Source organism: Podarcis gaigeae (assembly GCF_964106915.1).
Source record: "Podarcis gaigeae genome assembly, chromosome: 12".
In the NCBI taxonomy this organism is placed as follows: Eukaryota; Metazoa; Chordata; class Lepidosauria; order Squamata; family Lacertidae; genus Podarcis; species Podarcis gaigeae.
In genome coordinates, this window is record NC_139688.1 from 10,019,398 (window position 1) to 10,039,784 (window position 20,387).

Sequence of the window (20,387 nt, forward strand, 5' to 3'; positions counted from 1 at the left end):
AGCACACGGAAACGCCATTTACCTTCCCACCAGTAAGCGGTCCCTATTTATCTACTTGGCCCCGAGGGTGCTTTTGAACTGCTAGGTTGGCAGGCGCTGGGACCGAGCAACGGGAGCGCACCCCGACGCGGGGATTTGAACCGCCGACCTTTCAATCGGCAAGCCCTAGGCACTGAGGCTTTTACCCACAGCGCCACCCGCGTCCCACTGGAAGTAAGTTACCTCAAGGCAAATCCACTTTTTAAAAAGCAGCTTCACTTTATGCAGTTTGGAAAGTGATGGGGAAATGCACTGAAAACTGTGGAATGAATTAATCATTAATTTGTTTGGCTGGTAAGGCTATTCCACTACAATTTTGTAACTGTCCACCTAAAATTGTGAATGTGATCAACAGGTGTCTAAAAATGCATGTATCCTACAGGTATGTTCATTGAAGAGATGGGATTGGCCACAGCCTCCTGTATTCTTCCTGGCAAACATTAGTTGCTGTAGTGTACTGTGCAGAAGGGCCTTTGGTATGCTTGGAAAAGTGAATTTTTCTGCTTTCCAAATGGCGCCAGTGCTCAATTCTTAAAGACAGACAGAAAGAAAGAAAAACAGCAAGAAAGCGAAGTTTAATTTAAGGGCTGAGGGCCTCCCACCGCAGGCTTCCGATGGCATTGCCTCAGGGTTTGGGGATCTGTAATCCCCTTTTATGTACAAACAACAATCTCTCGCAGCTTTGGGCCCCTAAAGCTGCCATCTGATTTCCTTTTTAACAGATGAAGAGAGGATTGCTCAGGCTGAAAATGAAGTTGAATGGCCACACTTAATATCAGTCATGACAAGTTTGAAAGCCAGGATCCAGTGCCTAAGCATTTGTCCTAAACAGTGATGGTTATAATGTCAAGTATCAATTCTTGGATACTCTAGGAATCATCTAGACCAGGTTAAGCACTTTTACATCCTACCTATTTTAATCAGAAACCTTAACTTTCTGAAGCTAACAGCAGTTGGAACTAAAAATACGTTCATTTCCCCCTTCTTTTTCATAGCTCGTTTCAACACTATTCATAAATGAAAAAGTGGTCTGGTGAAGGGAGATTTAAATTTGAAGGATATCCATTCAAATTCAGGGCAAGTGAAGGGACTTTATAACCCCCCCCCCCCCAATGGTTTAGCCCTCTTCACACTGCACCACCTTAGCACCTGTTCCTAGGATTCTTCAGGTCATGTGCTTTAAATGTCATGTGCTTTAAATGTAAGGTGTGTAGGGAGCATCCTTTCTCAACCTTGGATCCCCAGCTGTTATTGGACTACAAACTCCCATCATCCATAGCTAGCAGGACCAGTGGTCATGGATGATGGGAGTTGTAGTCCAACAACATCTGGGGACCCAAGGCTGAGAAACACTGGATGGAGCATCAGCCAGCTTGACAGGCAAAATGCAAGACACTCTGCCATGGTCAGGGGACCAAGGCAGCCCATTCAAACAAAAGTCACGGTTTGAATCCTAATTGGATAGGCTTACTTAGCAATCGTAGCTAAAGCCAATTTCCTTCCCAGTAAGCTACTTTGGCAAAGGGCTACTGCAGCTTGTAATACTACCAATTAAGCTGCTTTAAACTGCACAAGACAACTTTATTGAAAATTATGGTGTTATGTTCAAACTCCACTGACTGAGTTTTAGATAGCGCAGGAGTGATATAATCAACACTCTAAGGTTTAATTGCTGTTTGAGCCTTTTCCAAAATTTCTTCTCTAATTTTTGGATATTCTGGGCATGCCTTCAGAACCTTTAATAAACAAGAAATTAATGATTAGCTTTTAAAAAAATGTTGTAAATAAATATCTTAACACATTTTAAAAACTCTCTTAATATTAATCAACCACAATTTGGCAGCTATCAAACTCTGCATCTGATCCAGGCTAATCTCCATGAAATCAATGAATCAAGTTAGTCCTGACTTAAGTCTCGCTGATATCAATGACAACTAAGTGCAACTTACAATAGATCCAGCCTTGTGTTCCTAGGAACAAAGAAGCTTGCCGTTTTTCTCAAAAAGATCAGGGAAGGCAGACTAGCTTCATTGAAAGTCAGTTTTTTGCAGCTATGTGAAATTGCAAGAAAGTGTTGGACATACCCTCAGTTTTGTGCTGGGCGGAGGGGTTTCAGAGCAAAATCATAGTGGGTTGCATGACTGCAAAATCAAGGGCAATAGGGTGCCCTGAGAGTAAAAACTGAAAATTCTGGTCTATAGCAAGCAGATTTGTGTTTACAGATTTATGTTTGGAAAACTTACATCATGGCACACATCTATTGCTTCCACGTATCTCTTATCTTTTAGATAGTTGAAAGCAAGTTTAAATCCTACAGCAAGAGAGGAAAAGGTTAGTGTTCTGCTTAATATCTATTGCTAACTAAAAACAAAATAGTAAATGATGGATGCGGTGAAAAGATTTTGTGGGAAGGGCAGTTAATGTCTTCAGTGCTTTTAAAAAATAATCTGAAGATAATTACCATGCATAACATCAGAAAACTATGCAATGACTAGTTAATGTTGCAATCCTATACACAGTTGGGAGCTGGGCTTTCCTTCTAACCTAGATATACACAGGATTGCACCGTAAGAATCATAAACCTGGCAAATTAAACAAGCAGAAACTAGATCAAAATGATATTTTATTAAACTGGAGAGTTATAAAATGTACTGTTCAATATGTATGGTGGTAACTGGTATAAGAAATAATATTACTGATAACAGGAATAATATTACTGTTTTAGTATTTTGCACATGTACTTCTGTTTCTGCTAGACTCTCAATTTTCCACAACTGGTTGAGAGCAATTTCACTGTTGCCTCAGCACAAAGATATAGAACCAAAGCAATAACTTTTTTGACTTACCAACAGTAGGATTTGCTTGGTGACTATGTTTCCAAGCTAATTCATAATTGGCTGCAGCATCTTTGTAGGCCTTTTCCTTTTCTGCGATATATCCCAAGCATTCATAAGCTTTAGAGCACGACTTAAAAGAAAAAAAATTATAGTGCAAAAACAAATCACTCACGGGCTGTTAGTATTTTCTTTAAGCATTTTTTTTCTCTAAGAGCACAATCCAGAGGGAAGTGCTTCTGCCACTATAATAGACTCCCAGCCTCTTACCTTATTGTGCCGCAAGCAGCGCTTCACTAGCTCAACTGCACAGTCAAACTTCCCACATGCAGTGTAGCTGTCTGCCAACAAAATCCAACACTTCTCTAAGTCATCAGCTTCTGTCAAACTCCATTTTGCTTTCATCAAGCGCTTCAGCTGGTTCCTGGCTTTGAGTGGTTGCTTAAGAAGCATGTATGCTTGAGACACGGCTAAAACGGCTGAAACGCTGTCCCTCTGATTTAGATATATAAAAGACAAGTTTTGTCTTTAAAATGAACAATTCAGCTAACTGTCATCACTTTTCTTTTATAATCACAGATCATTTTGCATATGAAATCTATGAAGTAAGAGAACACCAGTGTCTTGGCCTTCTAACAGTGAGGAGCCTACCAGACTAAGGGTAGCAACAGATTATGCATCCCATCTGAATAAACTGAAGATTTAGGTGCATTACGTAAATGGGCATAAAGTAGTGGTGTGAAGAAAATATACCGTATTTTCCCGTGTATAAGACGACTGGGTGTATAAGATGCCCCCCCCCAACTTTTCCAGTTAAAATATAGAGTTTGGGATATACTCGCCGTATAAGACTACCCCTCTTCTAATGCACACCAAATAAAAATTTAAAAAACCAATCTCCAGTCCGGCTCGGAGATCCACTCCACTTCCCAGTGGCTGGGGGCTTCTGGGACCATTTTCCAAGCATATTTCTGCTTCATCTAGAGAGTTTGGTGTCCTCTGATTTAATTTGCTGTCGTTTTATCCTTTGGTGGGGAGCTGCTGCAGGAGCTGCTGCTGTAGCCGGCATATAAGACGACCCCTGACTTTTGAGAAGATTTTCCTGGGTTAAAAAGTAGTCTTATACGCCAGAAAATACAGTATGTGCGGAAAAAATAAAATGTTGCTACCTCACGCAAAAGAAACTGCATGGTGTAGCTTGTCATTATACAGAAGCCTTCCCCAACCTGAGGCCCTCCAGTTATTTTAGACTACAACTCCCATAATCTCTAAGGAGTCTCATCTATGAGATAGCAATATACCGTATTTTTCCCTCTATAACACGCAGATTTTTTCTCCTAAAAAGGAAGGGGAAATGTCTGTGCGTGTTATAGAGCGAATGTGTGGTCCCTGGAGCCGAAAAACCAGGCAAAAATCAAATCGCGACGCTTCAAGGAAAAGGGAAAACTGAAAAGAGGAAGCGGCTGCTTTCCTGCATTCTGCCTCAGGGTCTTACTGCCCACCCTCCTCTGTTTCGTTGCTGTGTTTGCTGAAACGGAACAAAGAGCAGGGAAAGCCCCTCCCCTCCAGGCAAGCGCCGTTGCTGCTGGGGGAGAGGGAGAGAGAGGGGGGAAGGGAGAGAGAGGGGGGGAGGGAGAGAGAGGGGGGGAGGGAGAGAGAGGGGGGGAGGGAGGGAGGGAGGGAGGGAGAGAGATGGCTGGCTTGGGTGGGGGGAAACTTTTGCCTTTCTTTCCTCCAACCCGTTAAATCCCTCTCCTGCATTCTTAGCCAGCTGCTTCTCTGCACACCCCTCTAATGTCCCTTCTTTGTTTTTCCTTCGCTCCCCACTTAAAATGTGCTAACAAAGCATAGATCCACATAGATCCTCAGGATCTTTGCATTGGGTCACCCCAAATTCACCATCAGATCACATAGCATGTCCATGGCTACAGCCTGCCCCCCCAAAATCACGCACCCACTGTTGCCTGGGGCTGCAATGGTGCAAAAATGTGGTTAAAAAGCATGGATCCACATGGATCCTCAGGATCTTTGCATTGGGTCACCCCAAATTCACCATCAGATCACATAGCATGTCCATGGCTACAGCCTGCACCAAAAAAATCATGCACCCACTGTTGCCTGGGGCTGCAATGGTGCAAAAATGTGGTTAAAAAGCATGGATCCACAGGGATTCTCAGGATCCTTGCATTGGGTCACCCCAAATTCACCATCAGATCACATAGCATGTCCATGGCTACAGCCTGCACCAAAAAAATCACGCACCCACTGTTGCCTGGGGCTGCAATGGTGCATAAACGTGGTTACAAAGCATGGATCCACAGGGATTCTCAGGATCTTTGCATTGGGTCACCCCAAATTCACCATCAGATCACATAGCATGTCCATGGCTACAGCCTGCACCAAAAAAATCACGCACCCACTGTTGCCTGGGGCTGCAATGGTGCATAAACGTGGTTACAAAGCATGGATCCACAGGAATTCTCAGGATTTTGGCATTGGGTCACTCCAAATTCACCATCAGATCACATGTCTGTGGCCACAGCATGAAGCCCAAAAATGATACATCCACTGTTTCATTCAGAATGTTTTTTCCCTTGTTTTCCTCCTCTAAAAACGATGTGCGTGTTATGGTCAGGTGCGTGTTATAGAGCGAAAAATACGGTACTACAGTTTCTGGTGTCAAACATCCATAAGAATATCCAGTGCTTTTTTTACTGTTAGCCAGCAGCCACTACCATGAATATAAATGTCCTCTCCAAGCTGCTTACCACTCATGGAAGAAACTATCTTTACCTCATTTTGGCACATTTCAGTAAATACTTTCAGGGCCTTCTCCACATTATGTGTCTCTCTCGTGGCCATTAAGCAGTAGCTCTGTAACATCTCTACTTGATTCTGCCCTTCTTGTGAGTGAGGATAAAACTCCTTGAGAAGCTTCTCGGCTGTACGTATGCCATGCTGTTCAGATTCTTTCTTTTCCTTCAGATTACTAGCAAGAAGAAAACAGTTTCTGTTTCCTAGGCTATCAAAGACCTTCTCTTGACTCTATAAGAATAGTATGACCATTCTTTGATTTAGATTAAAGCATTTACATACACCTATATCCTAATCTAGGGAACAGCTATGAGTTCAGCAGAAGGCTACATACAGGTTGCTTCCTCCCTCTCCCAATACCTCGGGTTAAGTACTTAATTCGTTCCGGAGGTCCGTCCTTAACCTGAAACTGTTCTTAACCTGAAGCACCACTTTAGCCAATGGGGCCTCCTGCTGCTGCCGCGCTGCCGGAGCACGATTTCTGTTCTCATCCTGAAGCAAAGTTCTTAACCTGAAGCACTATTTCTGGAAGGCGGAGGAAGCCCCAAAGAGGCCGGAGGTGCAACGGGCTTGGTTTAAGCTGCTCAGCATCCCCACCTAACAGCTAGTTGCAGGGTAGCGCAACAGCAACAGTCGCTTTCCCATGCAGCCTCCAGCTGGCCCCAGCAGAGGCGATGGAAGGGGAGTGCAGTGGGTGCAGCCACCCCAGGTGTCATCACTGAGTGGGGTAACAAAATGGCAGGCTAATGGGCAGTACACCTTATGCCTGGCGGCAGCAGCTCTTCCAATCCAGCAGCAGAGAGCAACCCTTCTCAGCCGTGGTCACAGCAGCTCCGTTGTTGGGTCATATCTGACCTGGCTGCGGACAGCAGGAGGAGAGTAATAATAATAATAATAATAATTTGTTGTTTAGTTGTGTCCGACTCTTCATGACCCCATAGACCAGAGCACACCAGGCACTCCTGTCTTCCACTGCCTCCCGCAGTTTGGCCAAACTCATGCTGGTAGCTTCGAGAACACTGTCCAACCATCTCATCCTCTGTCCTTCCCTTCTCCTTCTGCCCTCCATCTTCCCCAACACCAGGGTCTTTTCCAGGGAGTCTTCTCTTCTCATGAGGTGGCCAAAGTATTGGAGCCTAAGCTTCAGGATCTGTCCTTCCAGTGAGCACTCAGGGCTGATTTCCTTCAAAATGGATAGGTTTGATCTTCTTGCAGTCCATGGGACTCTCAAGAGTCTCCTCCAGCACCAGAATTCGAAAGCATCAATTCTTCGGCGATCAGCATTCTTTATGATCCAGCTCTCACTTCCATACATCACTACTGGGAAAACCATAGCTTTAACTATACAGACTTTTGTTGGCAAGGTGATGTCTCTGCCATAATAATAATAATAATAATAATAATAATAATAATAATAATAATTTATTTGTGCCCCGCCTATCTGGCTGGGTTTCCCCAGCCACTCTGGGTGGCTTCCAACAAAGACTAAAAATACACTAAGAGTTAGCAGCAGTAACCCAACCACTCTCTTACCCTGAACTCTGGGGCATGGGGGGGGTGCCTGCCCTGAGCAGCGTGGGCATATGCTCCACCAATGGGCCCCCGAGTTTCAATTCTAGTTTTGGATATTTTTGAATACAGTATTTTTGGCATGGATTGAAGAGGGAGTGGCAGAGAGGGCTTTTAAAGGGTGCTCCCTACTTTACGTGATTTCACTTAAGTACACAGGGGTCCAGAATGGAATCCCTGTGTAAACGAGGGGATGGCTGTACTTCAAGTTGACTATAAGAATGTGATTTTCATATTCTGTTACAGGACTTTTCCTTACCTAGCATCCATGGTATTCTGGTTTCCTAAAGTCTCTCTGCCTATTATGTCATTGTCAGGATTTAGGCATATCTGAATCATATGGCCAAGGGCTTTCTGGCCCCAGTCACTATCCTTACGTGCTTTGTTGAAGAACTTCAGTGCCTGATTGGGCTGCATCATGTGCCTATTTGTGGGGAGAAAGTATTGAAGACCTAGGTGAAATGTGAGACCCTTAAAATATCAGTCTTGTTAACAAGCATATATCCACATATTCTTCTTCCCTGCCAAATCCAATCTAAGGGTTTAGTGCAAGGTGACGCCCTCAATTCAATAAAGAGGAAAGTGTGCTTAAGCTGCAAGCAATCATAGGACTCAGATGCACTTAATTCTGTGTTGAACTGGTCAGAAGCGGCGAGAAATTTCCTATTGCGGGACCATGAGAAAAAAAAGGAGATAAGACTTTATTTAAGCCAAAGGAAATTATAGGCACAACAAATCCAGTGTGTGCAATTGAAAAGTGTGTAAAAGTAAGAGCGGTCAAATTCTCAAGCATACTTCCAAGTGGGGAAACAAAGTAGCTCACTAGTTTGAAAAAACAAAAAGGATACGTTTATTAAGGAGACTGTACGATGAGTTTCCTTGGTTTATTTGTGCAGACCTATTGCACAGGATTTAAGGACCGTATCAGATGCGGCACAATTGATTCACGGTTAGGAACTTTCACAATAGGAACATTAACAAAAACATAGCACCTGCAAGGACCTGGAACTGGAACCACAGCACAACTTTTTAGAAAACAAAACACCTTTCCACCTGTACTATTTTTTCTGATGCAAACCACCCCTCCCAGCTGACAGGTAAGGATATTTCTAGACTGGTTTGAGGGCTTGGCAATCCTTAAGCATGCAATTTTTTTCAGAGCTTCCACTAGATAGCCATTGGGCCTCAAAACACTGGCCATTCTTCCCATTTAATCCAGATTTATCCATTAAGTTTTTTATTTATTTAACCAAACTTGTTGCCAACTACCCATTTGCGAAATCATGACTCATTTGCATTCTTAAGCCCATGTCTGGAAGCACCCTATGTTTTCACTCATGGAAAGAGGACAAATAGCAACTTGGAGATGAAGAGTATTTGCAGTGAAGAACAGCACAGGAAAAAAGAGCCACTAAATTGTCTCCCACAGTGCAATGGTTATGTTCCAAATTCCCTTCTCCCCAGTAGCTTCTAAGCAACAATAGATCTTTATCATGGATCACCCTCATCATTTCTGGCTGGGCCTTTGGTCTGTGACTTCCATTAGTACTGGTTTCTATGATTTACCAGTAATAAAGTCCCATGCAGTAGTTATAACCGGGATCCAAAGCTGTTCGAGGTGATTTTCTCTTGGCCAGTTCAAAAAAGTGTGTTGCTTCATCAAGTTTACCACTTCTTCTCAGTAAGTCAATCAAATTCTCCATGACCAAGAAGTTATCTAAAAGCACACAATTTTAAGAATATGTATTTCCAACTTTTTTCACAGATAATTTGTTCACATATAAGAGTCTGAAAGAAGAAACACTCTTCTGTTGAGAAATGAAGAAACAAACAAATCTGCATTTTGTCATGCGCCCATCCAGACACACAGACACCCTTTCATTAAAATGCTCCCGTTTACTGTATTTATCTCATAAGATGCTTTAGAGGCCCTTTTTATGCCCCCCCCCCCAAAAAACCCTCCAGTATATAAATGCTACAAAATACCTGGAGATTTCTCCAGAACATTCCGGTACAGACTTATAGCTTCTTCGTAGGCCTCTTTTCTGAACATAAGGTTGGCCATCATCTAGAAAAGGAACAGCTATTTCACACTCAGACCAAATGGTATCAATGCTTCAGAAAGAGCCAGATTTTTGACTTTTCACAAGTCATAAATATGTTTATGAAAATCCAGCCTTCCAGGATGGAGATGGAACAATGAGGACTCTTAATCTTAGCCCAGGGTGATTCAAGCGATTGAGGGATGATTCAACTGTGATCAATTTCTTACATGGACAGCACTTCTCGACTATAAAACAAGTGAAAACCATACACATTCACGTGTGACAGGTTCCACTGCTTATACACATATTTCACTGCTTATACACATAGTATGCATGCACAACATACCCAGGAAAATATGAATGTTGTCACAAAACATAAAAAATTCCTTCCAGTAGCACCTTAAAGACCAACTAAGTTAGTTCTTGGTATGAGCTTTCATGTGCATGCACACTTCTTCAGATACACTGAAGAAGTGTATCTGAAGAAGTGTGCATGCACACGAAAGCTCATACCAAGAACTAACTTAGTTGATCTTTAAGGTGCTACTGGAAGGAATTTTTTTTGTTTTGACTATGGCAGACCAACACGGCTACCTATCTGTAACTGTCACAAAACATGAAATAGCTCAGTTGTTTAGAGCACAGTGCTCAAAATGCCAAGGTTTCTGGTTCTGTCCCCATATGAGGCAGCTGCATATTTGGTTGGACTAGATGATATGCAGGGTCCCTTCCAATTCTACAAGTCTATGATTCTATGTGGTTTGTATTTTTCCCCCAACACATACGCTATCAAAGTAAGTACAGTAGTTCATAGTGTTTACAAAGGGCCTACGTTCCCATGCATATGTGTGGCAGACTTGACCATGTTTATTTATGCTTGTCTGTATGTATTAATTTCTTCCTCCCCACTCATCGCCCTTATGATCTGAAAGTGTATTTCTATAACTCCATCTGCAATCTCCATCCTTAGCTGCTGATTGGCAACCCACCAATAAGTCTTCTCTTCCCCACCATTTTCATACATGAGGGACAATACAAAATCAAATTAAATATCTCTTTAGGCAGCGATTTTCTTCTGCAGTGGTTCCCTGCACTGTTAAAGGCCTTTCCCAAAGCAAACTCTGACATAAAATAGTTCCTTCTGCTCTTTAAAGCACCTGCAATAGATGCATGAGGTGCAGTATCCAGGAAGGGGAAGCACTGTTTGGTATCTGAAAGTCATGACAATGTTTGAGCATGCTCTGTGTCACTAATATGTTGGTCAAAATTGTGTAGTTTAAGACCGATGCGAATCCTCCTATCCCTTCCACACAGCTGCATAGGTGTGTAGAAACAGTTGGGCTTTACTTCAGAAGCTTTTCAAAACCCCTCCTACCTGGTGGCTCATAAAGATATACAGTACACCAGCAAAGCTTAAGTTTAGTGGAAGGCAGAATAACAGTGTTACCATTGTTCCAATTTCATTGCTCTCATCATCTTGAAGCAGGAGTGTACAATAATGCTCACACTGCTCTGTATCTTCTTGCATCAAATACAGCTGAGCTAATTCCAACATTATCTGAAAATAAAATAGAAAAGTATTTTAAGCAGCAATGGATCTTTGGTAATGATCATTTTGGTTCTGATAATTGTGGCAGATGTTTGTAGTCCTCATTCCATAGACCTCACTCCCTGTCTACAAAATGGGTTTTTTAAAGAAAAAAATTAAGGACAGATAACTGGTGATCGGCATCAGTGGGCCTCAGCATGCCAGTATCAGCCCATTTGCCAATGCCCCCAACATTTGACGCTCTCTGGGTGGTCACTGGAGGGACTGGACTAGACTGCAGGGCCCTGGACTTGGGTCTGAAGGCTTAGGCCTCACTGTTTAGAATTTGCACCTTCAGTCCTATGTAATCCAATTTTCCCTGTTTTTGATCCACTAACATGTTTTGAATACACACAATAGGACTTTGTTGTAAATTGCTTTGAGTTGCCTTTGGCAAGAAAAAGCAACCAATACATTTAATAAATAACAAGATGAATCCTAGTCTCTTTGAAAGTTGAGGCATAGATAAGCCGTGTTAAATGATCTGGAGCATGCAGAATGAAATGAATCAAACATTTGTTTATTGCAATATACCCAACAACCAGAAAGGCTGGGTAGGCAACATTTTACTCAACCTTAGTACAGACATTCCTTTCAGTTGGAGACTGAAGATCATGTTTACCTTACTATCAGTTGGAACGCAGGATAGAGCTTCTGTGTAGTACTTCAAAGCTTTTTCATATTCCTTCTCTGCTTGGTAGAACTTGGCAAACTGTACACAGATCATTAACAACACCTGTTTCTGGGAAGGAATCAATTCAGGCTGCTCTACACGGACACGCTTCAGTATCCTTTGCTGGATGTCGTATGCCTTAAAAATGAACAAATATACCAAGTGAAGGCATTGTGGGGTAGACCCATCCTAGCATCTTTATTAGATATTGTATACAAGAATGAGGACTGCTGAATAAGCATTCTATTTAGTGCTTTGTACTACTTCCTTCCAGTTGTTCTACTTCTGTATCTGAACTATACTGTAAGTTACATAGTCTTAAATTGTATTAGAATTAGTTAGTGTAAAAAGTTTCTACTTAATTCAATCTTGGGTTAAAAACCCAAGTCTTTTTATTATTTATATTTATTTCAGTAACCACTTTAGAATCATCCCCAGGAGTACATGAGGCTTATACAACATTGGTTTTCTACCATGTTCAGAGTATCCAGAACAACTTCTCCTCTTTTAGTTGTCTCACAAATCTTTGCTAGTAACATCAGGTTCCTAACATCCTTCTTCATTGATGGCAGATCGTCAACTGCAAAATTAAACAAAGCAATCCTTATTTTATACCAGTATGGTGTTTCGACCATCAGTAAAACACTGGCTATGATTTTCTGCAGTGTAAAAGTTTAATGACCAACAATACTCCTAGGTAAGGGACGCGGGTGGCGCTGTGGGTAAAACCTCAGCGCCTAGGACTTGCTGATCGCATGGTCGGCGGTTCGAATCCCCGCGGCGGGGTGAGCTCCCGTCATTCGGTCCCCGCTCCTGCCCACCTAGCAGTTCGAAAGCACAGTTAAGTGCAAGTAGATAACTAGGTACCACTTTCTAGTGGGAAGGTAAACGGCGTTCCGTGTGCCACGCTGGTGCTGGCTCGCCAGAGCAGCTTCGTCATGCTGGCCACGTGACCCGGAAGTGTCTGCGGACAGGGCTGGCCCCTGGCCTCTAGAGTGAGATGAGCGCACAACCCTAGAGTCTGTCAAGACTGGCCCGTACGGGCAGGGGTACCTTTACCTTACTCCTAGGTAGTAGCTAGAAAGAAAAACATTTTACTGGAATTGTTATGGTTTAAGGGCTGGACAAGTAATTTTGTACAGATGTGCTGAAAGAACTGGTGAGAACTTAGGAAGCCGAACTGATATTGCCTTGGAACATAGGAGCCAACTCCTAGGGGCTGAGGAGTCTTTGCTCCCCAATAAAATATTTGAGGGGGCTGTCCCCACAAAGTTGATGGGCATTGCCATTCAAATGGTCTGTTCTCTCTAGAGGATACTTGCATCATTAGCATTTGACTGGTGTCAGGCATACCCAAAAAGTAGTAATACCACACACAGTGACATGAATTATTATTCATCCCTTGTGGAACAAGTGTTAACACACTGCTCTGCAAACAGTAGGATTGTTTAATATCTGGTCATAAACAAGTGGCCAATCAGGATCTTTCAATGTGACAGCACTAGGGTGTCATTTCGCTGGGGCTGTTCCTCTCCAAATGTCTAGGCATGCAGAAAATATGTTTATGCTTTAAGTCAAGATGAAAGCTCCAGTGGAAGATTCCAAAGAGAGAGAGAGAGAGAGAGAGAGAGAGAGAGAGAGAGAGAGAGAGAGACGTTACCAGGGTCATGATCTAGTGCTTGGTTTAGAACTTTCTCTGCTTTGCCAAATTTTTTGAGCTTCAACAGGAGATCGGCAAGATCATGGCACAAGAAGTCCTGCTCACTCATCTTTAGAGCAACTTCGTAGTAATTGACAGCCTGAAATAAATTAGTACATGTGAACAGATTAACTTCAGCTATGAGTTACAAAGGAAACACATATTTTGTGATATTTGCAAGTCTTAGAGCTGTGCTGCTCATACTGGTTTGTACTATTCTGCTGCAGATTTAATGCTCTCCAATGTAAGAAAAAGTTCCTGCATGGGGAAAAAATAATAATATCAGGGAGAGGGCTAGGTTAAAATGCATCTCCCTGATAGGATTTTTAAAATGGGGAAGCATTCAAACAAAGCCCAGTAAGAGCTACTATATACCAAATTCTTCTGTGAAGCTTAGATCTATTTTTTCTTTTCTTTTGAAACTGAGTAGACATCCCCATTTGTCTCCTGGGATACACATACATAGTTGAATCAATGTATAAATTCCTTACTTGGCACCTTGGAACTCTGAAACCAAGCAGACTGATCCCAGGCCATGTCTCAAAATACACATCTGAATACAGACTGCTGTAAAAACTCTATTCGTTGGACGGATCAAGAGAAGACACCAGGCTGCTTGCTTCCCTGGCTTGGACCTGAACAATTTTTAGCAAAAAGAACCATCTATTTCTCAACCTTGTTATACTGATGGGTAGACACAAAAGCTTTCCCAATTTTCCTTGCTACTGTTGCATCCAAAGGATTCTTCTTCTGAGCTGCTTCATAAACTTCCAAAGCTTTCTCAGGCTATAATAAGTGACAGAAAAATTGCAGTTATTTTTGTAATATTAATATAGTTATTTTTGGAGTTTTTTTGTTTGGTGTTCTTCAGTGATGAGTAGATTGATCCTATGCATGTTTACTTGCAAGTCAGGCCTACTGAGTTCAACAGGTGTAACTGCCAAGTAACTATGCACAGGACTACAGTCTTAGTTTCAATTTCAATTGGGAGTTGGGGTAGCATTTTAGATTTTTCTAGGTATAAAATTTGCATTTTATCACTGTACACTAACCTCTTGAATATTCATGTAGGCATCCCCCAAGAGAAGGCTTGTATGAGGACTTGGCATATTTTCACACAACTCACTAGATTAAAAAACGGAATGTCATTTAAGAAATGACAAACAGACTCAGTATACACAAGATGATTTTAGAGCTTCACACTTTTAAATTGGCACAGCAGCCTTATCTGTAGTAGTCCCTAAAATGGATACAACTACAGATTATGAACCCCCAAACAACACCAGAATAAAGCCAGTGAATTACCCTTCAAACATAACCTGGTTTGCAGGATCAGATATATGCGAGGTCTCTTTGTACCACATCCTGAGGAAGTGAGCAACTGGTGCTCCACTTATAGTACATTAAAGCCTCATTCATACCTGCATATGCATAATTCCACTTCTATACACCTGGTGAATGTCTGCTGAATATGTGAACTGACTCTGGGGGAAAGTGTTATGTTTAAGGTCATACAAAAATGATCAAAGGGCTGCAACACCTCCCCTTTGAGATCTTCCAACATTTGGGGCTTTGTAGTTTTGAGGGGAAAGAATGAAGATGGGTATATGATAGAGGTACTGTACTCTTTTCAGCACCAGCTAAAAACATTCTTGTTTCGAGAAGTCTACTCAGATGCTAACAAAGTTAAGGTGAATTTTAAACTGCTTTAGTATTTTCACTTTTTATACATTTTAAGTATATTTTTCTTTATTTTATTTGTTTTACCTTTTTGTAAACTGCTTTGAGAGTGTGTGTTTTTATTTACAATCAATAAGTATAAAATTTATAAAATTAAAAAAAATGATAGAGGGGTATAAAATTACACATGGTTTGGAGAAAGTAGGTAGAGATTTTTTTTTTATTCCTCTTTAATTAATACTAGAACCAATGATCATCCAATAAAGTAAGATATTGTAAGAGTAAAAAAGCACATATTCCTGTTTCCCGAGTGCTAAGAGCTCCTAGCAATGGTGCTGAATCAGAAGAAGGCGTCTTTGAAAAGTAAGCAGATGGGGGCTTTCCTCCCCAATACATTGCTGTGTTAGGAATAGAGGTTTGCCTGAAGAACAGATAATGTTTTTCCTCTTCATCACACATACTCTCCAACATTTCTCCACTGAAAACAGGGACTTCCCATTCCATAATGATAATTTTACTGTTTGTACCAAACCATCTGACTGGGTTGCCCCAGCCACTCTGGGTGGCTTCCAACATATATAAAAACATAATAAAACAATTTTTAAAGCCGTCCTGATACAGGATTGCCTTCAGACGGCCTGAGGGTCAGATAACTCCATACCCTCCAACATTTCTCCAGTGAAAATAGGGGTGATCTAAGGAAAAGTAGGACATTCCGGGATCAAATCAGAAACTGGGATGGCTTCTCTAAATCAGGATGTCACTGGAAAATAGGGACACTTGGAGGGTCTGTATCACAGTGCTGTACTTGGAGAAGGAAAATCTGTCCTCCCAACACAGTGGTTTGATGGGGAAGAATCGCCCCCTGCTACACTACTGTTTGAAAGAAGGATGAGGCTGTGGGGCTGTCTGAGTGAATGTGGTCTGTGTGTATTAGCCATGCCCATCACTGGCATGTGATCCTCAGAGCAGTGGCTAACTTTGCAGGCCTTGCACTGCAAAGGTTAGGCACCTCTGTTCTAAAAGGTTCTGATAAGTCTCTCAAATAATCCTTGCTCTGATGCTCTGGATTCATTCCTGCCCCTCAAGCAAAATATGAAAAAGAATACTTGCAAAAAGCAAAATTAACATTACCAATAGCATCCAATATACAGTCTCTTATCCTTTCGAACTTGAAGGTATATCTGAGCCATTTTTTCCTTAACCTCAGTGTAATACGGCTGGCATGGTGTGACATTCCTCAGCATAGTTAGGGCTGAATCAACTTCCCCTTTGCTGAGAGCCAAATCTACATTAGCAACCATGACGCGGGTTTCTTCTGATGTCCCATTAAATTCAATAATGGCATCTTGCATTATCTTAGTAGCTTCATGCTAGAATGTTAAAACAATACATGGAAATTCTTCTAAAACTTAATTGCTACATAGAAAAGGTAATGCTACTGCTGCTGCTACTACTACTACTACTACTACTAATAAGAAGAAGAATTAACATTTATATAGCACTTTTTGAACACTCAAAACCCTCCATATACATTAATCTCAGTCAACTTTATAACAGCTCTATAAAGCAGATCAGTATTACTATCACCATATTGCAGAGAACTGAAGCTGAGAGTGGTTTGATGTGTGAGTTCATGAAAGGCTAAATTTGAACTGGAGATTTCCTGGTTCAAACCTCAGCTTTTACCTAGTATTTTAATCATTGTATTCCTTATATGCTTTACCCTAATACAAGGCAAATTACTGATCTATTTGAGTTCCATTAACAAAGACTCAAATATTCAGAAAGAAATCATTTGACTCACTCGCATGATGGTGGACTCTCCTTCATTGGAGGTTTCTAAGCAGAGGTTGGATGGCCACCTGTCATGGATGCTTTAGTTGAGATTCCTGCATTGTAAAGCTAAAGGGACCCCTGACTGTTAGGTCCAGTCGTGGCCGACTCTGGGGTTGCGGCGCTCATCTTGCTTTACTAGCTGTGGGAGCCGACGTACAGCTTCCGGGTCATGTGGCCAGCATGACTAAGCCGCTTCTGATGAACCAGAGCAGCGCACGGAAATGCTGTTTACCTTCCCGCCGAAGCGGTACCTATTTATCTACTTGCAGTTTGACGTGCTTTCGAACTGCTAGGTTGGCAGGAGCAGGGACCGAGCAATGGGAGCTCACCCCATTGCAGGGATTTGAACTGCCAACCTTCTGATTGGCAAGCCCTAGGCTCTGTGGTTCAAACCACAGCGCCACCCGCGTCCCATCTCCTGCACTGTAGCAATCTGCAATTCTATGGTTATATCTAAATTGCTGCCTTTTGAAATGGGAGTTCCAAAAGACAATGGTATAATGTGCTGCCTGACGCAAGTCCTTCCCATTGTGTCCTGAATCCGCTACCAGTGAATGGGCTCAGGACAGATAAGCCCATTAGGTTTTGAATAAAACTGCAGGATCTGATTCAACCTCTTGCAGATATCATTTCCAATAATCTTCCCTTCAAATAACATAAAAGAACATCTGAATTTATGTAATTGATAGTTTCTCCAGTTTATTTTTGACCAGTTTACTTTTAAAATGAGTGAGTTCATCAGGTTTGCTCTTTACCCCAGAGGGTCTTGCTTCCTTTAAAAATATTAGACATTGCATTTACTGAGCAGATTATATATAGAACTTCTTACCAGTTCCCCGTTGAATCGAAGAGCTTCAGCGAGTTCCAGATAGATAGAGACTTGTTCACTTATAACTATACGGGGGCCCTGGCCTTTCTTAGCTTCCCCTTTCATTTGAGGTAAACTGATAAGCATTTTTAAGACTTTTATGGCTTCAGGATACTCTCCAGCTTTATTCAGTGCTCTAGCCCTGATGAAGTGATACCATGGAGAATCACGAAGCTGCCCAAAATATGAAAAAGTGACATTAGTAAGAACATCCAATGCAAACTTCATCCTATTTTTTTGTTTGCATGTGTGCTGGTCACATGCATGTAGAGTAACAAGGAAAAGGCTTGTAAGCTTGGTACTCACAAGCATTTACATTGTTCCTTTTGGGCTCCATCGTACCTGAAAATTGTAGCTGACTCCTATTTCAAGTGAATGCACACATTCTTTGATGTTTCCTTGAGAGAGGTGGATCTGGGCCATAAGAAGATTGGCATCTGTTGATGTCGGATCCAATTCTAAACAACGCTGCAGAGTACCCTGGGCAGTTTCTAGTTCTCCTGCAAAATAGCCTAACATGTTGTTTTGCTCTCAACATGCCATTTTTTTTACAAAAACCAAGTTATACTTTACTTAATCTTATGTAGGCCTTCCTGAGTAAGCACAACAGTTTATTAACTTGATCCCATGCTATTCAGTGTGGTTAAGGTGAAGACAGATGGAATATTTTTGGAGCAGTAATGAACAATGGTGATTACAATATGTACTGTTTCGTCTGCTGTGATCTGAAAACTTGGTTCTCCATGTCTGTAGCAATTTCAGTTTGAATTAGAGTAAAAACAAGTGTGAAAGGTGTATTGGTAGCTTAGTTCCTACGATATCACCAACCAACTCCTGGAGCAGTTTTGGAACTGTTTTATAAACATTTACAGGTTTTGTTTTTAATAAAGCAAAGGATAAGTTTGTAAAGAAATATACACATGATTTTTTATAAAAAAAAGTAGACAGCCTGCTCAAAAGCATGAGGGAGCATGACTGATGGGTGAACAAGCATCTTATATAGGAAGCTGCTGTACATCCAATCAGCTCAATGGTCCATCTAGCTCAATACTGTCTACACCAGGCTTCTTCAACCTTGGCCCTTCATATGTTTTGAGACTACAGTTCTCATCATCCCTGACCACTGGTCCTGCTAGCTAGGGATCATGGGAGTTGTAGGCCAAAAACATCTGGAGGGTCGAGATTGAGGAAGCCTGGTCTATGCTAACTGGCAGCAGCTCTTCAGGGTTTAAGATAGAGTTTCCCCCTCAGTTTTTGAACCTGAGACCTTATGCATACAAAGCAGATGTTCTACCACTGAGCTACAGTCCTTACCCAAATGGCATACATAAATACCAGATTAGCTGGTATGACACGCAAATTGCAAAGATGGCTTCACACCCTGAGTGCTCTTTTAAATACTGTCTTCTTCATATTTATTGTTCGTGAGAATTGAGATTTGTGCTATCTTCCCTCCAGTAGTGCAAGGTGAGCTGTGAGCTCAGTTGGGAACTGGACCAACCCCTCATTTTTAATGTGGTTTTGCTCTCTTGGGGATTGTATAGTGTATAGCTCTGACTCTTCCCCTTTGTCTTTGATCTTTGTATCCCTAAGTCAAGGATCAGAAGCATTACTGCTTCTTAGCTTAATAAGAAGCTTGGACTTTTTAATTCAGTTGCAGTTAAATTGTTTTAAACTGTTTGAAATGTTGTGTTTTAATTGCTGTAACCCACCCTAGGAACTTAAGGTGAAGGGCGGGAAACAACAATAATAGTTAAAAAGCTCATTCCCTGAAAGCAACTCCCAGCAACCTAAAATCCATAAGCATTTTTTACTTTTTTCTTGAGTAGACACTCAGAACTCAATTTACCTGATAAATATTTAACCTGTGCCATTAGATAAAGAGGCTCAATCATTCCAGGGGTGGCTTTCACTAGTGGATTCAAAATTATAGTTACTTGCTTAAGAAGTGAAGATAAAACCTGACCTGGTAACCGAGGCTACGGAGAGAATGTGAAATTGCATTATTTTCCAGAAAAATAAAATACAAGGTAAAATTGATGCATTTGGTAAACAATCCCCAAGTCTAGCCCAGGGGTCATGGTACTTATGAACTTCAATCTGCCTACCCATTGCACAAGATTTCTATGAATATATCTGAGTGCTTATGGGAACATTTATATAGTTCCTTCTGCTGCTATCAGTAATTGTTATGTAGTGATTTGTTATGAGTTATTGTGTTGTCATTTTTAAAGGGCTGTGCCTTTTTACAGATTCCTTTTAGCTTTATTTTTGTTGTAAACCACCCTGTGGTTTGTGAGAAGGGTAGTATATAAAGAATCTAAGTAAATAATTCTGGGCACCCCACAACTGCTTGGGCGAAGTGGGGAGAAACAGCGGGGCAGATGGAATGCAGCCAGCCAAGGAAACAGAAATCTCACAAGCATCAGACTGGGAAAGATGCAGTTTTTACCTTCTGCTTACTGAGAGAAGTGGTGCTTCTATTAATCCTAGCACAGTCTGCCTGCCTCATGCTGGTAAACAGAGAGAGGTTACAGTGCTCATGGTCAGGATTTTGGTTGTTGTGGGACTGAAGAAGCTATCTTTGCAAGTGTCTGCCTCTCGCAGCTCCACAAATAACTCTGCTCTGGTACAGTCTACTTTTGTAGTGTTTGTACAATCTTGCTTTGCGTAGCATCCTGAAATGGTATTACATTACTGACAAGAACAGGATAATTTTAGGTGTACCTGAAAAATAAG

General features: G+C 41.6%; 2 protein-coding genes across 4 annotated transcripts in view; one reads left to right on the plus strand and one right to left on the minus strand.

Moving 5' to 3' along the window:
- Nucleotides 1-20,387, plus strand: part of LOC310827694 (uncharacterized protein) — a 940,809-nt gene that overhangs the window by 243,049 nt on the left and 677,373 nt on the right. The window lies entirely within an intron of this gene.
- TTC21A (tetratricopeptide repeat domain 21A) overlaps nucleotides 1,600-20,387 on the minus strand; it is a 31,256-nt gene continuing 12,468 nt past the window's right edge. For 2 of the 3 annotated variants that reach the window (XM_083703943.1, XM_083703941.1), the window contains exons 12-29: nucleotides 19,498-19,627; nucleotides 17,991-18,148; nucleotides 17,610-17,822; nucleotides 16,076-16,314; nucleotides 14,314-14,386; nucleotides 13,937-14,047; nucleotides 13,223-13,361; nucleotides 12,036-12,142; nucleotides 11,512-11,700; nucleotides 10,749-10,859; nucleotides 9,243-9,324; nucleotides 8,823-8,973; nucleotides 7,516-7,680; nucleotides 5,667-5,862; nucleotides 3,144-3,368; nucleotides 2,886-3,006; nucleotides 2,283-2,350; nucleotides 1,600-1,775 (exon numbers count right to left, since the gene is read on the minus strand). In XM_083703943.1, coding sequence (XP_083560069.1) covers nucleotides 1,698-1,775; nucleotides 2,283-2,350; nucleotides 2,886-3,006; nucleotides 3,144-3,368; nucleotides 5,667-5,862; nucleotides 7,516-7,680; nucleotides 8,823-8,973; nucleotides 9,243-9,324; nucleotides 10,749-10,859; nucleotides 11,512-11,700; nucleotides 12,036-12,142; nucleotides 13,223-13,361; nucleotides 13,937-14,047; nucleotides 14,314-14,386; nucleotides 16,076-16,314; nucleotides 17,610-17,822; nucleotides 17,991-18,148; nucleotides 19,498-19,627 — 2,556 coding nt within the window. In that variant the 3' untranslated portion in view covers nucleotides 1,600-1,697. The remainder of the gene's footprint in view (nucleotides 1,776-2,282; nucleotides 2,351-2,885; nucleotides 3,007-3,143; nucleotides 3,369-5,666; nucleotides 5,863-7,515; nucleotides 7,681-8,822; nucleotides 8,974-9,242; nucleotides 9,325-10,748; nucleotides 10,860-11,511; nucleotides 11,701-12,035; nucleotides 12,143-13,222; nucleotides 13,362-13,936; nucleotides 14,048-14,313; nucleotides 14,387-16,075; nucleotides 16,315-17,609; nucleotides 17,823-17,990; nucleotides 18,149-19,497; nucleotides 19,628-20,387) is intronic. The other variant, XM_083703942.1, reaches the window with a different exon arrangement.